Source organism: Python bivittatus, unplaced genomic scaffold (assembly GCF_059951505.1).
Source record: "Python bivittatus isolate LINGU-HERP-01145 unplaced genomic scaffold, Pbiv_v1 ctg000480_np1212, whole genome shotgun sequence".
NCBI lineage: Eukaryota > Metazoa > Chordata > Lepidosauria > Squamata > Pythonidae > Python > Python bivittatus.
This window is the reverse complement of record NW_028277075.1, coordinates 93,102,721-93,128,095: the sequence shown is the minus strand read 5'-3', so window position 1 is coordinate 93,128,095 and position 25,375 is coordinate 93,102,721. Positions and strand designations below refer to the sequence as shown.

Sequence of the window (25,375 nt, the reverse complement as noted above, 5' to 3'; positions counted from 1 at the left end):
TCCTGCCCTTTGGAGTGTTAAAGAACACCCTTCTATGTGAAATTCTTCTATGTGAAATTCTTCTATGTGAAATTCTTTCAGGCATTGAAGTGTTCTGTCATAACCCTCTTGAGTTTTCTCTTCTCAAGGTCCAGCTTCTTCAACTTCCTTCATGAAGATTATTCTCCACTCCTCTGAAACTTCTCTTAATCTTTTTCCAGTTTCTCTGAATTGTTAAAGTGTGATGCTCAGAAGTGGACCCTAGTAATAAAGTTATGTCTGCTCAAAGCATATTGATTTAACCTTTAATCTTTTTGTAAGGACTTCCAAGAATTCATGTAAAACACTTGGAGCACTTAAACAGTGCTATAAAAATATCAAATATTCTTTTACCGAGATACAATTATAAATCATTGTGATTATTGGTGGGACAGGAATCTGTAGAAAAACTACTATTGTTAGGGGACTGAAAAGAAGAAACAGTGAAACAGCTAATGAAAGAATTGAGGAGTACTTAAAATGGAATTAATGAATACATCTTACATTTTTCAGTCACACAAAGATTTTATTCAGTAACCTTAGGGATTAAAACATTTTGCCAAATCCAGTATGCAGGCAAAAAGATTAAAAGGTTATATTCATTATAATGGCATGCTCCTCCCAAGACTGAAGCTAACTCATACATTTCTCTTCACACTTTCAGAAATAGTCCATATCCCACAGAAAGCTATTAAATGTTTTACTCAATGGTACTTGTATTTCAGAACAACAAGGTTCAGATCTAAAGATGAAAAAATTCTGAAGTCATTAACTAAGGGAAAATATTCAATGAAGAAAACAACAACACCTTTTGATGCTTTAAAGCCAGGATCATTCCATCCTACCCTCACTTCCTCATTGCAATGGATGATCTAAAACATATCACCACCTAGGGATCAATTAAGCAGTGAAAACTCCAAATTAAATTAAATACATCACTGCAAAAAGCTGGGGTAAGATTTACTGATTTGAAAGTAACTTCTATTATCTTAAATGATCTTTGAACATCTATCAAGAACTTGAGAGTAGTTTCTTCTCTGAAAAACTTTTTTTTCTGGAATCAAAAGGTCATCAGCAGTTCTACTGAAAAGTAAAAAAGTTCTTCATGTCAAAGAATTGAAGGCAATCTTTTATAAATTTGGAAAACACTTCTTTCCGAACCAGAAACTTTCCTGTTAATACTGCAATAATGGGATAACTATGTTTCAATCATAACACTTTTTGGGAGATAATATTTTATATATTCCCAGGCTTTTGTGAAGGACTGTAGTATATGGATATATGGAGGTAGGGAAGTAAGGATTATGTCTATTCACTATTATATTGTTTAGAGTTGTGGTCTGTTCTGACCTATAGAACATGCAACCTTTACTAAAACATGTTTACATATAAAAATAAAGCTCTTCTATGTATTCATAAAATAACTATCAGTCCCCAAGCCAGACAACATTTTCCTGTACCTGCATGGACTAAAGTTCATCTTGATCTGTCTACAGCAATAATTCAAAGTTCTTCCCAAAACATTCCAGGAATTTCTTTCATCCTTTCCATCAGTCTTATCCATTGTCTTCCCCTTCTTCTGTTCCCTTACCCTTGCCAAGCATGTTTTTTTTTCTCCCCCTAGTGCATCACATGTTCATGTCTCATGCCCAAAGTATGTGAGTTCCTGCCTGCTGGTTCCTGCCTCAAGTGAAACTACCCTGAGGCCATCCCTTCAGAAAGGCAATTTAGGCAGAGAAAACTGGAAGAATAGTATTCTAAAATTAACTTTTCTTTCAAAAAGTAATTAACAATAGGTTTAAGTTACCATTGCTACAAAAGTATATAGGCTACAGGTAACAAGCTGCTGGGAATCATAATCATACTAATTTCCATACTGAGGAAGGAAATAATGTAAAGTTTATTTATATAATATACGTTCATGTAAATTCCTGAAAAAAGGACATTTAGGGGTTGTTTTCCTGGGGTTTTCAATGGGTTTAAGGGTGAGGATGGAAACAGTTTTCTCCCCAGGCCTCCTGCTCCAATGTCTCATCAAAACCCAAGAAAAACCAAAAAGGGCCACAACTGACCTGAAAAATGGCAACTGTGGGACATTTTGAGTAGGAGTTTCAGGAGAATCACAGTGGCTTTTCACTGAAGAAAAATTGTCCCAGAGAAATTTGGCCCCTTTGCTGCTAAAATTCAGTGGTACCATTTTGGATGCTGGGAGCTGCGTGCAACCTGCAGGCCATGAGTTGTCTAGCATGATGCAAATCATGTTTCACAAACCTTTCGTGGTTGAATCATAAGCATACTCTTCTCCATATCAAGCCCATGAAACTGGAGCTGAGACTCAACAGCATACTGTGAAGAAATATGATTTTTAAAAAGTGTACAGATATAAACAACAGAAAAAAATCATTCTGTTATAAACAACAGAATGAATAAATTAGGCTCAGATTATGCAAAAGTCTGTGCACAAGAGTTTTACAGCAGATTAAGTGACTGGCATTTGCAGTTAAAAGGATGAAATAGTAGGCAGGGTGAAACCCCTGTCATTGTGAGTCAGAGTAGATAACACTGAGTGAGACAGGTAAATAATCTATCCTGGTATCAACCAGTTCCTTAGGTTCTAAAGATAAGGATAGTGGTAAGTTATGGTGCTGTAACCTAACATTGTTTAAAACAACATACTTCAGGGATACTAGACCTGGGCTCAAAAATCCAATTGACCACTAGATGGCAGCAAAGAGTATGCCTACCTAGGGGTTGTCCAGATTGTCTGTAACTCTCAAAGTTATGACCATTGCAGCACCCCCACGGCCATGTGATCAAAATTTGGGCACTTGGCAGCCCACCTATATTCATGACCACAGTGTGCACTTCAACTCCCCCCACCTGCCTATCTTCCCCCATTTCTACCCTTTTGGCCACCTTGCACTTTGCCACCACTGTTTACCCCACTGCTCTCAGCTGACCTTCACAGTCTTCTTCCTCCCACTGCTGATGAGACGTGCCCAGCTGAGGCAGCTGTTGGCCCTTGCAAGACTGCCTCATCAGCAGCAGGAAGAAGACGGCAAAGGTTGTCAGAGGGCGGCAGAGGTACTTGGCGGACTTCAGGGTAGACAAAAGGGCAGAGATCAGGGGGAGATAGATGGGTGGAGGGAGCTGAAATGGAGGCAAATGCAGCAGGGCAGGAGAAGCATGAGATCCTGGCCTAATGCCGGCACAGTCTTTACCTAATGACTGCAACCATGACGACAGGAATTGATGTTGCTAAGTGGTGTGGCCATATGATGGATGTTTCACCTAATGACCACTTTGTTTAGCGACAGAAATTCCAGTTCCAATTAGAGTTGTTAAGTGAGGACTACCAATACAGCTAGTAAAATTAGACAGACTTTGATTGCCAATCAATGAACCCACCACCAATTGTAATATTTTTTATCCTGTTTTGTTTACTTTATTTCTATTTTTTAAAGTGCTTCTATCTGTAACTCTGGTCTGTGACCATAACAAAAATTCTATTCTATTCTACCTGTAATGAATGGAGGGGCAGACATGCTGCTATATTATCTCCCTTTTAAAGTCTGGAGAATGATGCTCCAGCACATAAAAAAGAAAATATTAAGTCTGCAAAACTGGGCAGTGGTGATGGAGGGGTGAATAGTTTTAAGAGAAAAGCTGCTAATTTATCATAGCTGCAAGCATAGCAGAGTGGTGGACAATATGTAAAGTTTAGAAGAGGTCAAAAATGGCAAATGCTTTTGATGAGGAACAGCATGTCAAGGACAGCATTGCACAACCACCTGGGTCACTAAATTTCCTCTCGTTATGATTGGGATAAGGCAGGCCAATTACATGAGATGTAATCTACCTTGCCCATGTGTCTGCTTCATTCCCAAAGAGCCACTAGCTATGGCGGAATAGAAAGAGTTTTTTTTTCTTATGATTCCTTCCTACTTTGGGAAGAACAGCAGTATATAAATAAATAATCATTTTTACCACTTTTATGACTTCCTTTTGCAGACGGAGTTACAAGAAAGCATTAGGACTGGATACTTGTAGTTGGCATCCCATATTATCAGCAACTTTTTTTTGTTTGTAGTTATCAACTGCATTCCACACAGCATTGTAAATTTAATGGCCCTGTCACTGTATGAATGCTAAGTATACATGATAATATTTTCCTCAAACATAATATTACCTTGAAAAATGAAAGTTGTATTCTATGCAACTTATGAATGGCAAATAAATAGTTGCTGTTAAAAAAAAAATAATCCCAACTGGTCTGTATTATATCATATTAGAATTCTACTGGAGGGAATGTTATAACGTCTCATTGAACAAATTTCTCATCAATTTCTAAGCATTTGCTAAGTTTGAGGAAGTAGCAGTGAGTCACAAACCTGAAGATTAATGTGTTTAAATCCGTGATGCATAGACTATTGTCCTACTTTGTAGCACACAAATGATGTTTAACTTAGTAATCTAAAGCACCGTTGACAAGAATTGCTCTATCTGTCTGGGGATATAAAACTGTTAATGGTGTGAGCTTTGTATTGATTTGGTTTCATAAAGTAAAACAGCAACAAGAATTAATAAAACATTTACAACCTGTTGTTGATTTAGGCCAATAGCTTGCTCAGTATCTTTAAAAGACTAATCAATCAATGTGGCAATTCAATCTTTTCCTTCCATACAGTTTTTATTTGAACAACAACAACAAAAAAGACCAATCAGTAAAAATATGTCAGTGCCACAGTATTGTGACCAAATTGGGGTTTTTAATGTTTATTTTTTAAAATAAAAGCCTCAAATAAATAATCAGGTAAGATTACTGAGATTTTTTTGAAACATACAAAATTGTATAGCATAAATATGATGAAATATTAAATGCTTACATGATCAGAAGGAAATGCTTTTGCTTCCAAAAGGATTTTATGGCGATATGAGGTAGGCTTAAAAAATGTTAACTGTAAAAATAAAATAGTAGATTTATATTATCTAAAATGAAACATTTATTAACCAACTGAAAAGACAAAACAATTGATGTATAGAAGCTTCTCTTTATGTCACACAATCTGGCAATCAGATATCCAGATGTTGTACATATTTGCATATAGGCATTGAAGTTAATTAGCATCTTTCTCTATAGATTTTTTTTTACCGCAGTAGGAAATCAAATGACTTTAAGACGCTATAAGAATTCAAATGGAAAATAACATTCCTCTCAATTTGCTTACTCTGTTGTCAATTTGTAAATTCTGTCCTAAAATGGGAATTGGTAATTGGTAGCCTCCCAAATGTTACTGAATTCCAACCCTCATCTACTTTAACTAGCATTAACAAAGAAGAGGGTTAATGGGTATTGTAGTGTAACTACATCTGCTTATATGTTGCCTGCATATTTATCTCTAATAATAGAATTGTAAAAACAAAAAACAAAACAAAAACTCTTACAACATATAGGATGGAATAAAATCTATTATATTACAAAAGTTATTTGGAGAATAGATTAGAACTAGCTATTCCAAGCTATCATATGCTCTATATAAATATAGCATTTTTTTTTTTCAAAAAGCTTTTATGAAAAGATGAAGCGCTGGATAGAAATGTCACTATAATATTCTGTTGTGATCAATTTCTATACAGAAAGTGGCATGCGCGGTGTTCCTCAGAAGGTGCAAATAAAGTAGTTCTACTCTAACTATCCCTAAAAGATTGTGTGTCCCTTTCACTTCTGGACATTTGAAAGAAATAACTCCATAGTTTCTTGGCAAACAAGTCCCTGTGAATTGTAATAGCTTCTGAGGAACGTCAGGGTAACCATCAAAATGTCATTTTGGAAAGGCACATCGAAGCAAGAGCTGTGTATGATTTTAAACTCTGCCTTTCGGTGTCTGACAAGGGTCTGTGGATGTTATTTATAAGCCAACCTTTTCTATTTTATACTTTTTAAAAGTAAACACATGCACTAACCATAACTTTCCATTTGGTCCTAATTTGGTGCTGTGGTCTACAGCCAGATTTAACTTCAATCATATCAAAGGCTGTTCATTGTACTCTGAACCAAAATCAGAAGATGGGTCTAGAAACTAAAGCTTCCCCTCCTTCTCTGACTGATATGAGAAACAGACATGCTAAATTACAGAACAGAAAGTAACAGAACAGAAGAAAATTGCCGAGGGCCATGAGTCTCAGAGAAATAGGTTCAGCGCGTTTGGGCTAAGTTTTCAAAAATTAAAATACATAAGACTTATTTTTGGGCAGAGTAACATGACATTTAAGGCATACTTGCTCTTTCTGCAGAGATCAAGCTTGTCCTATTATAGACTTACATGAGCAGGAACTTTACTAATCTCCTCTATTATGCGATAGCCAATATCTAGCAAACCCTCAGACAGTGTTTGGATGTCCTGTAATAAGAAACTTACCAAATAAGAGGAGGATAAATGTGGGAGTTGGGCAGCTACTTTCTATTTTTAATTTTTTTTATTTTTAAGTATAAGACCCGCCCAGAGTCACTCTACAGTGAGATAGGCGGTAACAAATTTGAAATATAAATAAATCAATATAAATATGCTTGCATCTCTTGTTTTAGGACAGTTTCCAGCAAAGGGTTTATTGGCCCCATTTCAATACACTGTCATTAGCCCGATATATTGTTGCTGTGATCTGAAGGCATGCAATGAGTCATTTCATTCCATTCCATCACCATTATCACTCAAGTCAATCCTTACCATAGAGTTACGAAACCCCTTTTTGTTTTGTTTTGTATTGTTTTGTTTGTAGACCCAGGGTAGTTATTTTACTACACTACTCAGAATTGCTAAACCAAATACCAGGGGACAAATTTAATCCAGCTGGAGGTACCACATTGTGTTGGTGTCTCAACAGATGCACAAACAATTTCTGGACTAGATATTGCATAGTGTGATCTAACTAGACACTATGTAGGTTATTATGACTTACCATTAGGAGATGTAGATTAACTGTCAAACCATTCATTAACGCTACCTCTTCTTTATGAGCCCCTGAAAAGCAATTACACAGATGTTTCCTTTTTTCCTTTTGTCCTATGCAAGGTCTGTTCCAATGATGTTCAAATCCCCATAATATTGGCTTGCTGTCAATGTCTCTCTAATGACTGAAAGGTAAATATGTGTTTGATGTGTCACAATAGACCAATGAAATGGAAATGTTTCCCTGACTGGCTCAATACACTACTTTAACAGGAAAATATTTATTTTTTACCAGTCTAGTGTGGCAAATGAAGTAGATAATGAGGCAGCAACATTTCCTTTCTTGAAATCCATCTGTTGATTAGGTTTCACGATGAACATCTTGTTCAAATTCAGCAGGAATATGCTTTTGTCAGAAAATATCTTTTCCATATAAAGATTTACAGGTAGTCCTCAACCTATGAGCATTTGTTCAGTGACCGTTCAAAGTTACAATGGTGCTGAATGAATGCTAGTTACAACTGGTCCTTGGAATTCCAGCCATCCCAACAACCCTGCGGTCAGGTGATTGTGATCTGGCTGCTTGGCAACCAGTTTGCACTTACAACCAGTTGCAGTGCCCCACGATGACATGATTGCCATTTGCAACCTTCCCTGCTGGCTTCCCCAGAAAGTCAATGGGGAAGAGGCAGGGAAGGTTGCAAGTCACCAGAGTAAGTCTCCCTGAGCCCCTCTGCATTTGTGCCATGCCAGCCACTCGTGCAGCCTCTCGGCCAGCCTCCCCAACCTGCACCATGCCTCTCATGCACCCCCTTGCATCCTTGCACACCCTCCCCGACCCACACACCTCTTGCACACCCTCCCCAACCCGTGCCTCTGGTGCACCTCTTGCACCCTCCCTGACCCACCCTCATGCACTCTCACCATCCCTCTCCCACACCCTGGAGCACCCCGTCTCTCCCTTCCCCACCTGGCAGCAGCCACTTACCCGCCTGCCAGCCTGGGACTTGCAACTTCCTGCTGGCTTCCCCAGACTTTGGTTTATTTTGTTTTTATGTTTATTTATTCAGTTTATATGGTTGTGTAAAGCTGGCAGGAAGTTGCCTCGCCTAACAACTGTGGGATTTAGTTAACAATGGAATGGGGATGGCAGGGATTGCTGCCACTAAGTGATGTGGTCACACTTTACAACTGCGTCGCTTAGCAACAGAAATTCTGGTCCAAATTGCCATTTTAAGTCGAGGACTACCTGTAATTGTGTTAGAGGCAATAATCTTTTATTAAAATGACCACTGCAAAATGCACCCTAATAAAAATGAAGGCTTAAAAATTACTCAAAAGTTTATTACAGCAAATATAACACTCATTTATAACTGGTCCTCACCCATTAGAATCAGTCCAGAATTCTGACATTATTAAAAGCATAGTTTAATGGGTATCACAGCCATTATTAATGAATTTTTCCAACACACTATCAACAACATCCACTCCAATTTCTACTGTATTAGTAAATATGGTACGAGGAAAAGACAAGTAAATTCATATTAAAACGGGAAGGATGCAGACAAAGAAAAATTATCACTCATAATCTAGATGAAAATATACATGGTAATCAAAAAAGCTTTTTAAGAAACATCTCATTTTAGTCTGACTTGTTAAGCACATTTTTGAGGAGTGTCTTTCAAGGGAGAAAATAGGAAAAATTGAGGGTTGATGATAAAGATGGGATGTAGAAAGAGAAGAAACAGCAGACAATTTTAAAGCAAAAGAGCAAAGTGGAGAATTTAAACAATACTACAACTTCTCTGCTGTCCAACAGTGGAGTTTCCACATAGCTCCCCCAAATGCCGCCTTGTGAAGAGGTAAGAATGGCACCATTTTATTTTGCATTAATGAGGTATGTGATAAACCATTACGCAGAGCTGACCCAAACATTTTACTGTCTGAAGCAAATCTCTAAACCTGTATTTCAGTCAGATTACAATGAATATATGTTGCATAATTGATATTATGCAACATATACTGTATACCTATTGTTGCTCTGGGACCCTATGTGTGCATTTCTGATCCCACGGCAATTATCTCTCCCTCCTATTTCCAAAAGCAAAAGCAACCATCACATGACTCCTGAGCATCCTTATTAAACCAAATTGAGTTTAAGAAGCCTAGTATAGTTTCAGAACTACATACTGCATTATACTGTCTCAACGAAACAGCTCTTAGAAGGGGAAAAACTCCTTTGATTTCCCTTTTGTTCCTTCCAAAATACTTTTCAAAGGCAAACTATTACTTAGCTGTTGAACTCCTGTTGGTAAATGTGCTAGTTTCCGGGCCAGAAAGCAGCTTGCTCTGGCAATATATTTGCTGTTCCTCTAACACAGCTCAACTAATTGTCTCTCAACATTTGTGTTCTAGAAGGGCATATTCCAATTCAATGAACGCAGAGAACTATTTTCAAGATACTTGCCTTATCATCATCATCATCACCATCACCATCATCATCATCATCTGTCTTTAGGTGGCTTACAAGATAAAAATCACATACAAGGAAGCATAGCAAAACATTTTAAGAACCTAAGTTAAAATGATTACACAAACTTCCTCAAGAACCTTCAAAATAATAGAATTAGCCTGGGTTCCAAATGGAGCCCAGCCAAAGCAAAGAAATTCAGTCCAAGGAAATCATGAGTAAATAAACAAGTCTTTAGGGCTTTTTACAAAATTAGTAGCAATGAACACCAAAAGGTACAGCATTCCATAAGACCTGCAAAACAAACCTTGCAGTAAGTAATATCCCTAGTTAGTGTGGTATCTACTACTATTTTCCTTTTTTACTGCATTTTCTTGTTCCATCAAGTATATTCTGCCTATGAAAGTAAAAAAACTTGAGATATTCTGCTACAACTTTATGAACCCAGTATGGATAAAGTACAAGCCCTGATCTTTTTATAATCTGACTGATTTTCTTTCAAAGTGTATCTGAAAAGTAAGTAGAACTACTTTTCTTTCACTTACAGTATAAAGCACAGTGGAGAAATAAATGGTTAATCTGAAGTTCACCTTTAGAAGTATGCCAATATCCTTATTGAATATGACATCACATTTTTCATGTGGGTCTCTTTTCAATGATATATTTATTAAAAGCTTTTTTTATCAGATTTCAGTGACAACAAAACAAAGTTTATGTATGCCCTAGGAAAATTGTTATGCTTCACAGTCTGCACTACATTTTGGAAATAATGTTTCTGTGATCCAATTAAGCTATTAAAATATTCAATGACAAGTGTCCAGTGGACAAAATAAAGTTTGTTCCCTCAGTATCATTATTCAGTACCACAAATCCTGGACAGTATAAATACCCAGATGTCCTTCCTATAAATCTTCTTTGTGAAGGAAAACATATACAGACACACACGCATACACACACAAAACAGGCTTTGGTCATTACTTCCACTGTAACTTTGGAAAGTATTCATTATATTGGTTTCATACAACTGTAGAAAATGAGCAACAGGATAATTTTACCACATCAGAAGATAATACTGCCAAGGTTATAATATATTAATAAAATACAGAAAGAAAAGGGGAAAAAAACACAAAAATGCTATTTTCTTCTTACATTGCTCAGCATATTAATTGAAGGTGGAAAGTGGCCTGAGAGGGTCCATGTCTTCAATGACCTTGAGTTTGTATTTCACAATATGTTTATTATTGCAGCCTACATTTAAAAGAAAATGTATGCTCATTTAATAAGCAAGGTATTATAGAGCTATAAACCTTTAAATTGCAAAAAGAAAAGCTATTTATTGCCTTTATTCTATTTCTGAAAAAAATCCCACGACACAATATTCACTTTTTGTTTTGCAGAACCAGCACCAGCAGTTCCTCCTCCTTTGTAGAATGTTAAGCATTAACAACACAACTACCTAAATTAGTTTATTTTTATATGACAAGCATATCAAAGAAACCAAATATATTTCTTTCCTTTCATGTAAATGTGCTGCATCTTATTGGAGAAAAATGAACATTTATTGAAAATATGACACTGAGTAGAGAATATTTTAATCAGGTTTTAACTTGTACTTGCATTTTTTTATTTTTACCTAAAGGCAAAATATCTGGTAATTATTCAGTTGAGATGGTTGATATCACAATTCAGAATTCTTGAAAAGGTAATTTGTTCCCATTGTGAAAATGGGAGAAAACAATAGTTTATTAACCTGCTGTAAAATCAGTAAAGTGAAATTTACCACAATAAAAGACTTGGAAGCTGAATGTTGAAGCCACTCTTTGGAATCTAATTGCGGGGGGGTGGGGGATGGAAAACAACCTGTACAAGAGGGGAAAAGATCACGGTAGCACCAACAGATCAGCAAATGTAATGGTCTCATGTCTGCAACAGTTAAGAAATACAGCCCCAAACTTAACAGTAAGTTAAAATATGATTCTCAAATCAAGAGATTAAAAATCTTGTAAAAAACCTGAGAGCCAGTTTGGTCTTGTGGTTAAGGCACCAGGCTAGAAAGCACGAGACGGTGAGTTCTCATCCCACCTTAGGCATGAAAGCCGGCTGGGTGACTTTGGGCCAGTCTCTCTCTCTCTCAGTAACAGGGCTGTTGTTGTGGGGAAAATAGGAGGAGGAAGGACTACTAGGTATATGAGTCATCTTGAGTTATTAATAAAAATAAGAAAGGTGGGATAAAAAAATGTAAAAAAAAAAAATGGGAGAAAGGACACTATGCAATTCACAGCCTGTATTGAAGCAGAAAACGATCTCAAGTGCTCTTTAGGAAACAAACACAATAAATAAAAATAATATAACTATCATTGATGATGATGATAATAAAATAATAAACTATTATGACAATAGTAATACACATGTCACTCCAAATTATAAAATTCCACTCATTCAAAGAAGCATGCACTGGAGAAATATATGACAGCTATATCTAGTATAGATTGAAGAAACTTTTTTTTTTACTTTTTTGCTTGAGAAGTGACATTATGTATTGTTGCAGAACTCAGATATAAATAAATAAATAAATAAATAAATAAATATTCTTATTTTCCTGACCAAAGGAACAAGCAATGTGTAAAAAACAGATTTATTGGCTGTCTAGCAGATTTTATATTACATTTTCTTATGTTACATTCACAGCCAGTAATTGCTTTGTTTGTTGCTATGCTGCTCTCTGTGCTCTGATTTCCTCCCAGGCAGCACTGCTATTTTCTGGACCCCCCATTTGTCCTTATTTATAAAATGGACAGTGGAAACAAAACCTTTCTGAAGACCTTGTTGAAACCAGAATGGGTTGTTCTGCAGCAGTGAACTGTGTGAGGCACACACTTCCACAGAGATGGAGCAGCTCTGATCCTCTAGGTAGAACTCAGAGCAGGCAGCCCAAGAGGAGCTGGGAAAGGAAGACATTCAGCTTTGCATAATACAGCAGAGACAGCACTACAATGACTGGAGATTCTCATGGGTATCAATTATTGTGTAAGGGATGAGGAGGAGGAGGAGGATGGTGATGATGATGATGATGACGATGATGGGATTGGATGTAGGGATTTGCCTTCCCCATGCCCAGACCATTTATTTAGTGCTTTACTTATATATTCCATTTCTATCCCATCACAATCCAAACGACTCTCAGTGGCTTACACGATATACTGTAGAAATATTAAAACAGCCACAGGAAGTCTTAAAATACAGGAAACAATTTACTAAAACAAAATAACATAAAGCATAAAGGCCAGCCAAACCAAGATAAAAATAACAGTAAGAAATAACAATAAGGTAAAAATAAGGATAGAAACCAGCCTGATCTCTCCTGGGATTAGATATTTACTTTAGGCCAAACCACATCTTCTAAAATAAAAACTAACATGGCTGCAAAGTACACTGCACCTTTCCTCTTGTCTTAAATGCCCAATGCTAAAGCATGATTCATAGCTCAGGGACCAACCAACATTCAAAGTAACATCTCTTTTTTGATCAGTCCTCGGGAGATCCTTGGCTAACTCAGGACCTCCAGGAGAAGCACTGCCTGGAATGCCAGCATAGAAAGACAAAAAGCAAATCTGACTACGCACAGAATGCAAACTCATGTTCGGATCTATACCATGGTGAAAAATGCTTCTACTCTTCCAATCTTATTGCACCAGCAGATTGTCATCCAGACACTTTGCTTAAAGTTTCCCATTCACTATTACAGAAGGATGGGCAGGAAGAGCTGGTGTGACTTGTGTCATCATATTTCATAGGCAGAATCTGATAAGGTGCTTGAAGCAATGTCTTTTCAGGTTGTGGACTCCAATGGAATGGAAAGGGTGCACTATAGCATGAATTCTGTCACCTGTAGGCTTGATCCATAACTCTTTTGATGCCTTTGGGCTGCTAGGGGAAATGTGATGGGCTGGGCATGGGAAATGGTCAACACTTCTATGAGAGAAGAGTATTGCTTCTGAATTTAAAGGAGTCAATGGTGCTACCTGTTCTCAAGAAGCCTTCCTTGGACCTGATGGTTCTGAACAACTATTGCCATTTTAGGAAAGGTTGTTGAGAAGGTGGTGGAAACCCATCTATAGAGTGGCCTCAAAATGAATTTTGTGGACCACTTTCAGTCAGGACTCAGGCATGAGCATGGGATGTATATGGTACTGGCTAATCAGCACATGGATTTTCACTGCTGCCTGGATAGGGGAATACATCCCTCCTGGTCCCAACAGACATCCCACTGGTATTTAACACTATTGACCATGGTGTTCTCTTGTATTTCTTGTAACAGATGGGAATTGGGACACCGTGCTTGTGGTTCCACTTCTTCCTGAGCAGGCAGTTCCATCTAGTAGCAGTAGGGGAAGGGAAATCAGGCTGGTTGTGTGCTCACTTCTTTCTCCTTGATTGCTTAACATCTATATGAAACAATTGAGAGGTTATTCATTGGTTCAGTGTGAGATATGATGAATTTTAAATCTCTACAATAGGCTGAGCCAGAGAGGCTGTGAAAGTCCTGACCCAGTTCTTGGAGACTGTTGAGGTCTCTGAGACAAAATAGGCTGAAGCTGAATTCCAGTAAGATCGAGTTGCTGTTTGTGCAGAAGGATTTTCTGACAGCTCTCATGATAATGGCATTCTATGTGCAGGCATAGTCCCCTAGTTATATGAGGTCAATGGAGCAGGGGTTGACAAGCAAAGCTTCTCAGTTGTAGCCTATATACTTTGGAACAGCCTCCTTCTTGGACTCAGTTAGCATGCCCATTGATGGGTTTTTTTAAATTAATTAATTAATTAATATTTATTTATTTATTTATTATTAAATTTGTATGCCGCCCATCTCCCCCAATGGGTGACTCTGGGAGGCTGGTTTTGCAGAAATTGGTAAACAACTTTGTTCCAGAGGGCATTCAGGGATTGAAAATTGGCTGCCACCTGCACTTTTTGTTGTTGTTGCTGTTGTTGTTGTTGTTGTTGTTGTTGTTGTAATTATTATTTTTGTTTTAATATTTTATTTCTGTTGCTATATTTTTGTGTGTTTCTCTATGTAACCAGCCAAAAGCCCATGCAAATTACAGTGATATATGAATATACAAAATAAATACATCCACCCATTAAAGACATTCCTTGCTCTTTAGGAAAGAGTCTGGATGAGTGAATTCTACAGCAATTATAATATGTTTGAATCTATCGATAAATAGTAAGCACACAAATATACTTCCTTTCAGGAAGGCTGTCAATAACACGTGCATATAAAACACAGATTTGAAGGAGTGTGGTAGGCAACCAAAGTCTATCAAGGATGTTTCCATGATGCATTTAGAAGTACACAGTTTCTTCTATTTTTTCCAAGCCTCTAAATTATTGATATATCTGACAGCCAGTGACTTCCAAATGACTACCAAGAAATTTTTTTAAAAAAAACTATAACAAAGAAAAGAACATAGCACTCTTTTCTTTGTTGTAAGTATTTTTCCCAATACTGTTGAACAATTCTGTGAGTTACTATTTTACGGCAAACATGTAAATTATAGCCAAACCAACAGTGATGATACTGCTTACAGTTTAACTGGGCAGACTTGAAACAAAACAGAATCATATCTTTTTCTATTTGTTCAGGTAAGTCCATCTTATAATGTGTATAAAAGCATATTTATAGAAAAGTATAGAAAAAACATTCAGCTCTTATTCTGGAAAACAATGCACCCTTCAGTCTATCCATCATTTAACCAGGGCTTTCCTATGTAAACCCCAGAAGGAAGGTGAGTTCTGGAAGTTCAGCACTTAACTCAGAAAAACAGACATATCTGGATAAGACAGAGCAAGGTTGTATTGAGAAACATTCCAGCATATCTTGAAAGTACATCGTTTCTCTAAACTTAGATATGAAAGACCACTAACATTCTCATACAGAATTTAACTGACAAAGTGATAGACTTTATAATCAATATAACTATTATCTACATTCATAAGAATATGCTTTGGTAGGGATAATGCATTTTCATGTCACTCACAGTACAATAATTTATGCCTGGAACTGTTCAGTGCCATTCCTTCACCTGGAGAGTATATCCATTGCTTTTGTGACTAGCTTTAGAAACTGGTTGTGCACTTACAGTAGTATTGACTTCTGCAGGTAATGGTTTACACTCCCCAGATCCTTTCTTTGCCTTTAAATGATCTCTGAATCATTTTATTGATCATATTAACCCTAATTTTCATCATCTTCTGCCCTATTAATTCCTTGTAAGCATTTGGTTCTCTTGAAGCAATTAAAGACATTATCATGTAACAGACAACCATTGCTTTGTAAACAAAAGGAATGATAATTGATTCACTGTGACATGAAAATGCATTTGTAGGGGTGCCAAGTTTCCTTTAGAACAAGTAGTTTATGGCGATCCCAGAACCCACACTCCAATTAGTTTAGTGACATACATTTGCTCATATAGTGTTGTCTGCATTAAATCTTTGCACTTCACCATTTTAAAATACAGTGTTACTTCACATACATAGTGAGAAACAATCAGAGCAGAAAAAAGGCCAGAAACATTTAAGAAGAAAAGTTCCATGATACAAAGTTGGAGAAAAAATATTTAAAAATAGTCTTTTCTTACCCACAATCTCAGCCATAAGCTCGACAATGCACTCATCTCCCAAAGCCCAAGGACGTTTACCACTGAAATGACCATGGACACCTCTGAAAGAAAAGAACAGATGAAAATATATCCACATTCTTTAAGCCTAGTGTTAGCAAAGAGAATATAGCATACGTTGTACACATGGAATGATCATAACTACTATTACTACTACTGCTACTATTGTTGTTCGAAATGCAAAGGTGACAAATAATTTATCTACTGTTGTCTAATGGAGTTTTATATTGTATGTGGATTGTTTATAACCAGTCACCTTTCAGTATTACAAAAGGAGTCAAAGTAACTGCAGCAATGAAAAACCAGGAGCAGAAATAGCCACTGAGCCACAGAAAAAGGAAAGGAAGGGAAGGGAAGTTGGGTCTTATTTTCCAGGCATTCTTACTTCTCTCTTTGTCTCAATCTCACTGGCTCACATAAGGCATGAATGGAAGAGAATAAGCCAACGTTTTGTCTGCAAAATTACCAGCTGCCTATGTTACCTGGGCACAAGGTATACCTACAAGGTATAATAAAAATAGCATCATTTATTCTCTCCAATCCAATGACATGTTGGAAATGAAATATATAAAGGGGCTTGGGCCCCTGTCTATCAGCAGGATAGCTCTCCCAAAACAAAGACTAACTTTAGTGTGGCAGGAGAAGCTAGCAAAACAACAACACTGACACAATGGGAAACCACTTGGACCACCACTCAGAATGCCGCCAACTGCTCCATTCTAAATCCCCCTCCCTTCTCCTTGCCAATCATGCTGATTGCCCATGCTTCCCAAGACACACAAACATATACAGATGCAACATGAGAGGAGAGCAGAAACACACACACACACAGTGACAACACATATTCACCCATCTGATTACACTCTTTCTCTCTCACACATGCAGAGGCAATGTGCAAGCACTGACAGAGCACACACCAATACACATACGAACACACACAGACAAGATAAATGTATACCGGCACAGATGCAACACATTTCTTCAAGAAACAGAAGAAAATGCAGATGCTTCCTTGGATCACTACTGGTAAGGCAGCTGGAAAGACCATTGTGATTCAGGGTAGTCAAAAGCTTATCAGATAGCAAGCAAGATCTCTGGACAACCTTGCCTCCTGTAGAAGTACTCAGAATCAGAGATAGTGAATGCTTTCAAAAAATGAAATCCATACTTGGTAGTATGGACTTTAGAACCTGGGGATATAAATTGGGATTTATGTAATGAAGACTTACAGCACAAATAGGGCCATGTTTATTCAGATAAAAACGGCAGAAGTCAATCTAATGGATCTTTCACTTTTGGCATGGTGCTATATACAATCTAGACTCTAGAACCACTTTTTTCTGGTCTGAGTAGTATTTGGTTTTCAAGAAGTGATCTGTATTAAACAAAATAGTGTGATGCAGCAGGACAAAACTGAATATGATTTAATTTCCATTACATTTAATTCAATTAAAAATAAACATAGTTACCATCCTTGCCTTCTACTTTTGTATATAATATTTGAATCCTTTAGTCTTTGGGAGTTCTGTGGAGGCCATGCCCAAGGCAACTGTGGGGCCTCAGGTTTGCCACTCTGCTCCACAGCCTTGAATTCAGATCACTGATTTTGTACAAAGCATTGCAAAGCCTCAGTCTCTATTGGCAGAATCCAGAGATCATTTATAAAGCACAGAGGAATTGAGATTTTTTTCCCCCCTTAGGCAGCATTCTGACAAGAGTGATGGAAGAACAAACAGAGGATATATTTTATTAAGATCCACTGAGCCCTAAAGAATTCAGACTTTAAAAGACAGTAATAACAGGTAGTTAGAAATCTCAGACAGCCATATTTCTCCAACTTTTACCTTGATTTTTTTTCTTGATCAGAACTGATGGTCTCAATACCAGAAACATGCACAGATGACATACTTTCTGTGAAGTATTAGTGGAGGAGATTGACAGCCAAATCACACAATACAATATGGAATTTTAAGCTATGTTCAGCAATAGAATTAGCTACAGCTATTTCACATGAAGAACATAATTAAATCAACCTAGACTTCAGAAGGAGTCCAATCCCTCTGTTAAGATGTCTAAATCCACTGAAGTCAATATGTTCAGCCATGTGTAACTCTGCATAGGCTTAAACAGTTATTAGTATTATCAATAGTTAGAAGAGCATCTTTCAGAACACTATGAAATACCCTTGGTGTCTGAAATGTCAGGTTGTATCTGGTCAAAAGGATAAATATAGAAGGACCATCAAGAGAAACTAGCATGAAAACAGCTTGGCCAGTTGGGAGAACACAAAAGGCTAGAAACTGTGAAAAAAAAAATCACAGAAGATAAAAAATGATAGAATTCTAAATAAATGGCCACAATGGGAAATGGTGTTTTCTTACTGCATGTATGTGGGGAAACTTTAAAATAAAATGCTAATGTAGCAGGAGACTGAAGCCTGTACAAGAAAGGAGTAAATAACTTTGGGAGACATGGGCATACATGCTGCATAATCTCCCTACATGCACAGTTTGTTACAAAGATTTTTCGAGGTCTAGTATAAAGAGCTCAGAAGATAAGATGATGAATCCTGGTTTCTGCTAGTGCAGACACCTTTACAACTGCCTTTCAAATCTCTGCAATAAAAACAAGAATTTTGCAATGTTCCATTTACAAGAGACATTGGGGACAGGATGCAAATGTATGCATGTAACTCTATGTATGCAAAACTGAATGTCTAAATAATGTTTAATTGGGGTTGGCTAATACTGTTAAAAAGTTGTTAGAAATTATGTTTTCCCTGAAGTATTGTCATACTAAGCTTTTCCATAAATCTATATATGGCCAAATGATTGTTCCAGGAAGAACTGGGAGAAAAGCATCCACTAGACAAAAAGTCCTGGAGTTTTATTTTCTGGGTTGTTTTGTTTTCTTGAACATGTGAAATATTTTCCAGAAAAAGGAATAGACAAGAACTCAGCCTTCTCACACTTCTAACAAAATATGCAGCATTCTAAATAATTTCACAAGTTTGTATCTGGAGAAATATCAATTCAGAATTCTTCCCCCAAAAGTGGGCAAGTAGTTGAAACAAATATATCATAACCATCTGTTAATAGTCCCCATTTCTCCTTTTGGAAATCCGGGGCATAGGTTCATTCTAAAATATTCTGGTCAACAAGGGTGAGCAGTACTTTAGCTACCATTTTTTTCTAGGAAATGACCAGAATTAAGTTCTGAAAAAAGAGAGGTTTTCAGTGAGCTCCCGCAAGATATTGCTATATAAGTTACAAGAAAGAAAGTGGTTTGCTGCCTGGTTTCTACTGTTGCTGCTAAAATAGTGGTTGTGGCACAATTCCAATTTCCATGGCTTTTTTATGGCTTATCATGTATTCATGTAGTCATCCATGCAAAGACTCAAACTAAAGCTTCATGCAAGTTTGTGCTGGCTTTGCTGGTAAGGAGAATAGACCCCCAGTAGAGTTGGTAAGGCAAACAGAGAGTAGAGATAGTTTAGTTTTCACAGCAGAGAAAGTGGGGGCAGCAGATGGTTGGTTTTAAAGGTAGGGCCTAGGAAAAATATCATTAGAGAAGACTTTTGGAAGAGGATGGAAGGAGACCTGAAATGGAAGAAATGACTAGCAACGAAAATGGAGTCAAACGGTTTTAATAAGGAACAATGCTGATTGGGAAATGTGAGTTTGGGAAATGTTTGCACTGCTGAAGAGATGTCAGTTGCAGGACAATAACAGAGTAGTTTGCTGAAGAGTGTTGTTGGGCACGATCCAGAGAAACATGCTGAAGACAGAAGGGGAGAAGCCACCTTAAGGATGTGTCCAACCAACATGGAAGGCTCTTGGCAGAGCTGAAGACAGAAGATGAGGTGCTAGCCTGACTGAGAAAAAAGATGCCACTAACATCTTTTAGTTCTTCTTTAATTTCAAAATTAGAAAGTAAGTAGGGTTAGATATAGAACTGTGCACACACAAATTAAGCTCAAATTATTACCTGCAAATGTATATGCCTAGAGTTGATACACTGGGTGAAGAAGAAAAGTGCTCTCAACTTGCAATCTAAATGCCCTACGCTTTCGCCATATGGAAAATGTGGCATTGGTTAGGACAGCTCAGTCATAAAACATTTAGAAAGCCAAGGAATTTTGAGAAAACTGGGAGGAGGTACTAGGAGGTGAGCATAGGCTCTGGTAAGCAAGGCCAATGTAAGATAAACCCCTAAATGTAATTTTCTAGAAAGAAAGCATACTCACAGAATACTGTCTTTGTTCTCTCAATAAAAACTGTTTTGTAGTTCTACCCGATTGCCTCATACAATCCACCCAACATCTGACCTCGCTAAACATATGATACGCTGCTGCATCCAATGAATTACTCTGCTGCATCTAAGCATACCCATAGGGTGGAATCCACAGTGAAGTGGAATGTAATTCATTCACTTGTTATTCATGAAGTATTCCAGCTTTTCACTCTAATGCTTTTTAATACAAGGGGAAAAAACTGATGTGGTGTCTTACACTGAATTTCTGTCAGATCTTTTAAGAACCCACAGGCCAATCCAGTCATAGTAGTAAAGAAAAGAAAAAAAAGAAAATCATGGGAAAATGTTCCTCCAAAAGAAGACAGGGAATTTTTCTGTGCTTCAAAGAGCACTTGGAATGATTTTCTCAATTTGCTTTGCACAGAAAAGTTGTTGATGTGAGTTGAGAGTTAAATTGAGCCAGACTTTAAGTGCAGAAATAAAATGTTATAGAAAAAGCAACATTCTCAGAAAGCAACACTTAATATGTGTGTGATTGTTCCTTTAGCTAATTCTAGTCCTCCCTTTTGCTTCAAAAAAATTTCCACTACAGTACTCTCCACCCACCATTAAACTTTTCTGATATTTTGTCTTCCCAACACAATCCCCCCTCCTTAGTTTCAGTGCCCTTTCTAACACCATTCCCCAAATTTCAAACTTAAAAAGAACACCACCACCACCTCGGAACATTGAACTTATCCTTAGCACTGCCTGATTTGTTCTCTAGATGATCATCCTGTATAGAAATGTGGGGAGGGGAGGGAAGCCATTTTAAAACACTTTTTCAAACCCATGTATAAAGTTATAACTTCAGTGTAATAGAAACCAATCTAAAGATGAGTAATCAAAGGGAAGGAAGTCTGAGTTACCAACTTATTTGTGTCCAGAACATGTAAAAGCATCGGCTTTGTTGTGTTCTTTTCAGAGCCCAGATTCAAATACCATCTATGTCTGCAAAAATCAATGTTATTTAGTTCAGTGGAATTTCAGTCAGTACTCTGGAGAATTAAAAAAGAACAAAGTAAACTGGCTATAATGACAGACCCTTCAGTCCACTGCAGGAGACATTTCTCCATGTTGCTTTGCAGTAATTTTCTACCAAATTTACATCACTGCTTATAACATCTAAAAATTCACAGGGGTCAAAACAGTTGTATTGATTCTTTATACCCAATGATGCTAAATCATAGACCTGGAATTCCTGGTCATGGCACAGGAAGAAGATCAAGGAAAGCATCTCCATCAGGAGTGGGCAGATGTTGGGCAGACAAGGGCCATGCTGGAAATGTTTAGCAATCACAGGTAGATATGGCTTTGAAGGCTGCAAAAAAGGGATCTATTAAAATTGAGATCTATTAAGGCTCTGGGGCCAGAGATTTCCCAGCACTGCTCTACATCCAGCATGACATTGATACAGTGAGAATAATTTAAAAGACTGGGGGAACTAAATCTTCAGAATAATTTTTTTTATGTTAAAAACTTTGTTTTCTTGTTTGCTTGTTTAATTATCCCTCAAGCAAATGTAGATAACTGAAAAGAAATTTAAGGAATTTCTCTATACCAAATGCTTCAAACATTCTAAGAGAATTTATGGGTTAAAGATAGTTAAATGAAAGGGCAGCTAAAGGCAATTCTGCATTTTTTTCTTCCTTTTTTTGTATTTGCTTTGAATTTAGCTGGTGAAATGCACCTCCACCCACGTGAAGTTATACTCCACAATTTTAAAGCAATTTTTTTTTTCAAATTATCATGAAAATGTGATATGAACCAAGGACAGCAGAATATTTTATTTTTGAAAGAACAAAATATGAGTCTTCAAAAATGAAGAGAAAGTATTAATTATCTTCATATATATTCAGATGATGCAACCTCAAGTTTTCATTTGTGTGTGTGTGTGTGTGTGTGTGTGAGAGAGAGAGAGAGAGAGAGAGAGAGAGAATACTAACATGGTATTTAAGGTACAGTCTTGGAATCTTTTATTGAAATCACATGCCAGCCCAAGGCTTTCGCTGATAGCACAATGCATTTTACATTTAGACTATAAAAGCATGGTTTTTGCATAAGAGAATTTATATCACAACACACTATGTCACCTTACTCCTAAGTCTAATAAGCACTGGTAGTAATAATTTCTAAGGGTAATTTTGTTCTTGACATTCTACTCTTAAAATTTCAGAAAATAATATATCATCTTCTGATGTGATTATTACAATTATTCTGATTTAATTATAAGAGTGAATCATTAAATTAGTATCAGTAGCACCAAGGTATATTAAATAGCATTAATACAATTGTTTTAGTGAGGGGTAAAGAACTTCTGGTCTTCCAGCTGTTGTTGAAGTACAACTCCCAGCATCCCACTCCATTGGCCATGCTGACTGGAGATGCTGGGGAATGTTTAGCATCGTCATTATCCCCACTGTAGGTTATCAGGCATTTGTGGTCACACATCAGATTGATATTTTTAAAGCATACCCACATGACTTTTATTGAGTCATGACACTGGCCCCAAAGTTCAACACTGGCTCTCATAAGCCTCAGACGTATTTCATATCATTCATATTTATTCAGAACTATATTACCAAGGCAGCCTCATTTTCTGGCATAACTTTCAGGCTTCAACTCATGGCATCCTTTTTACTTCATTTGGCCCCGAGATGGGAAATGTTACTGCTCTCACACTTTCTATTTAACCTCTCTCCAGTTTTAATGCTCATTCTCTCACCTGCAAAGTACAAATAAAGGCTTCCTTGAATTGAACTGGAGCCCTAGTAGATACATGGCACATCTTTTCTTGGCAGCAATACAAAGCTGATTTGCCACTGCTTTAGGCCCTTAATTTCCTTTATAAGGCACTCATGATATCTAGCAAAAAAGCTGAGTGGGCACTGAGCCAGCATGATGGCTGCCACTACAAAAGGACAACTCTGTTTTTGACAGATAGATAGACAGACAGACAGACAGACAGACAGGAATATAGCATTTATGCTATTTTTTGGAAGGTATATTCCAATTATAGTTTAGTCTGCTAAGGAAAACCAAATTCATCCTAATACTCAACATCCCAGGGACACAGTCCTCCAAAAAGCACCTCTAATGCTTGGCTCTTGCTTGACTGAAGACACAGTCTATAAAAAATGTGATACAGAGAGTTGTGAGAGTTCCTCCACCACAGTTCTCAGACAAGCATAGCATGAATCAGTATTATTTCTGCCCACCTGCCTCTTGCTTGCTAATTCAGTCATTTCTTCTTCTCCTGGCTGGGCAAAGCTAACAATATGTCATGCAGCTTGCGATAGAAATAAGCTGTGCCACTTCTGCCTCAAATAAATGGTTTCATGGTCGTTAGCTTTCTTCTAAGTTCACACAGATGCTACGACAACACCAGGGTTAGCAATCCAAGAAACAGGAAAGGACACAAAGGTCACTTTAATAAGAATACCTGGCAATTAATTCAGTGGAAAAACAACACAGTGTTAGCTGGGTTTTTCATCTTCAGTCACAGTTAACAAGTCAGATTTAGACAAAAATCCACACAGATGCTCTCATTCGTGTTAGCAAAATGTCTGAATAAACAAAATGAATCCAGTGGATCTACTTTGCTAGATTTATTATTTTTGTAAAAAAGGTATAAAACATTTGAGTCCTCAGACCTGACCAGCCTTGAAGACAAAGCATAAAAGCATATTATTCAGGATGGTGCCTGCTAGATCATTCTTTGGTTCACACAATTGCTAGAAAATTGCTAGAGCCGCTTCATTAGGCTTACAACCTAAGAACCATACTCTTAGCTCTGAAGTAAGCAGACTTTAAACCTGTGAGATTTATTTTATGTCTTGAAATCTACCAACTGGAGCCCATTGCAAAAAACACACACTTAGACTTACTGGACCCAGGAATGTGTTTTGAGTTTCAGAACTGATTATGTCCTTCAATACAAAAATATGAGTACACTCCAGGCCTTTCCCATTTCACTACTGCAATTCCAGTTCAACAGAAGGAATCATGTTGTTCCTGTTAATTATTACACTTTCTGTCTATGCTGCCTTCTCTGGCCTCATCAAGATTCCAAGAATTTCATAAAATCACACATCCATTTAGACTGTTAAGTCCAACTCCTATTCAGTGTAACCATCCAAATTAAAGCATCCCCAATACATAGCTGTCCTGCCTTTGCCTGAACTCCCAACCTCTCTTGGTAATAGGCTTGACTGTCAAGTTCCTTTTTAAGAAAGAGAATCAGCCTTCTGTAACTTCAGACCATTCTGAGACAGTAAAGCACATATATTGACCTTTTTCTATATAATAACCATTCAGATTTTTTTTTAAGAAATGCTATCATACCACAACTATCCCTGACATACCTCAATCTTCCCTTGTAAAACTTAGTTTCTGATCTCTTAGTTTCTGATCTCTTCCCTTGTAAAACTTAGTTTTCTGATCTCCTGATCATCCTCACTTGGTCATCCTCACCTGATCACTGATCATCCTGATCATCCTCTCCACATATTTCAATTTCTCTGAATCTTTTTTTAAAACATGGTGCTCAGTACTGAAGCAGATCTTTAGGTAGGGACTGACCAATGCAGAATATAATGGAACTATTACTTCCCAAGTCTTAGAAATTATATTTTTATTGATGCTGCCTAAATTGCATTTACCTTACTAGTAGCCACATAACACTGCTGACTCAAATCCCAATATACTTCTCACACATACTGTTACTAAGACAGGTATTCCCCAATGTGCATTTAGTTTCTTTTCCCTACATGATGAACTCTACATTTCTTTCTGGTAATTTAATTCTGTTATATTCAGCCCTTTTCACTAAACTATAAAATAATCATTCTGAATTTTGTTTCTGTCTTCTAGAGTATTAGCTATCCCAAATGTCTTATATCAACTGCAAATTTGGTAATTATTTCTTCCAGCAGTAATTAAAGAAAATGTTGAAGAGTAGAGAA

At 37.1% G+C, this 25,375-nt stretch overlaps 1 protein-coding gene and 1 long non-coding RNA gene across 5 annotated transcripts in view; one reads left to right on the top strand and one right to left on the bottom strand.

The window, feature by feature from the left end:
• Positions 1-25,375, top strand: part of LOC148215073 (uncharacterized) — a 180,770-nt gene that overhangs the window by 45,652 nt on the left and 109,743 nt on the right. The gene's annotated exons all lie outside the window — the stretch shown is intronic.
• Positions 1-25,375, bottom strand: part of KYNU (kynureninase) — a 126,174-nt gene that overhangs the window by 64,716 nt on the left and 36,083 nt on the right. For both annotated transcript variants that reach the window (XM_088146523.1, XM_088146522.1), the window contains exons 4-7: positions 16,080-16,162; positions 6,976-7,037; positions 4,905-4,976; positions 2,290-2,364 (exon numbers count right to left, since the gene is read on the bottom strand). In XM_088146523.1, coding sequence (XP_088002649.1) covers positions 2,290-2,364; positions 4,905-4,976; positions 6,976-7,037; positions 16,080-16,162 — 292 coding nt within the window. The remainder of the gene's footprint in view (positions 1-2,289; positions 2,365-4,904; positions 4,977-6,975; positions 7,038-16,079; positions 16,163-25,375) is intronic.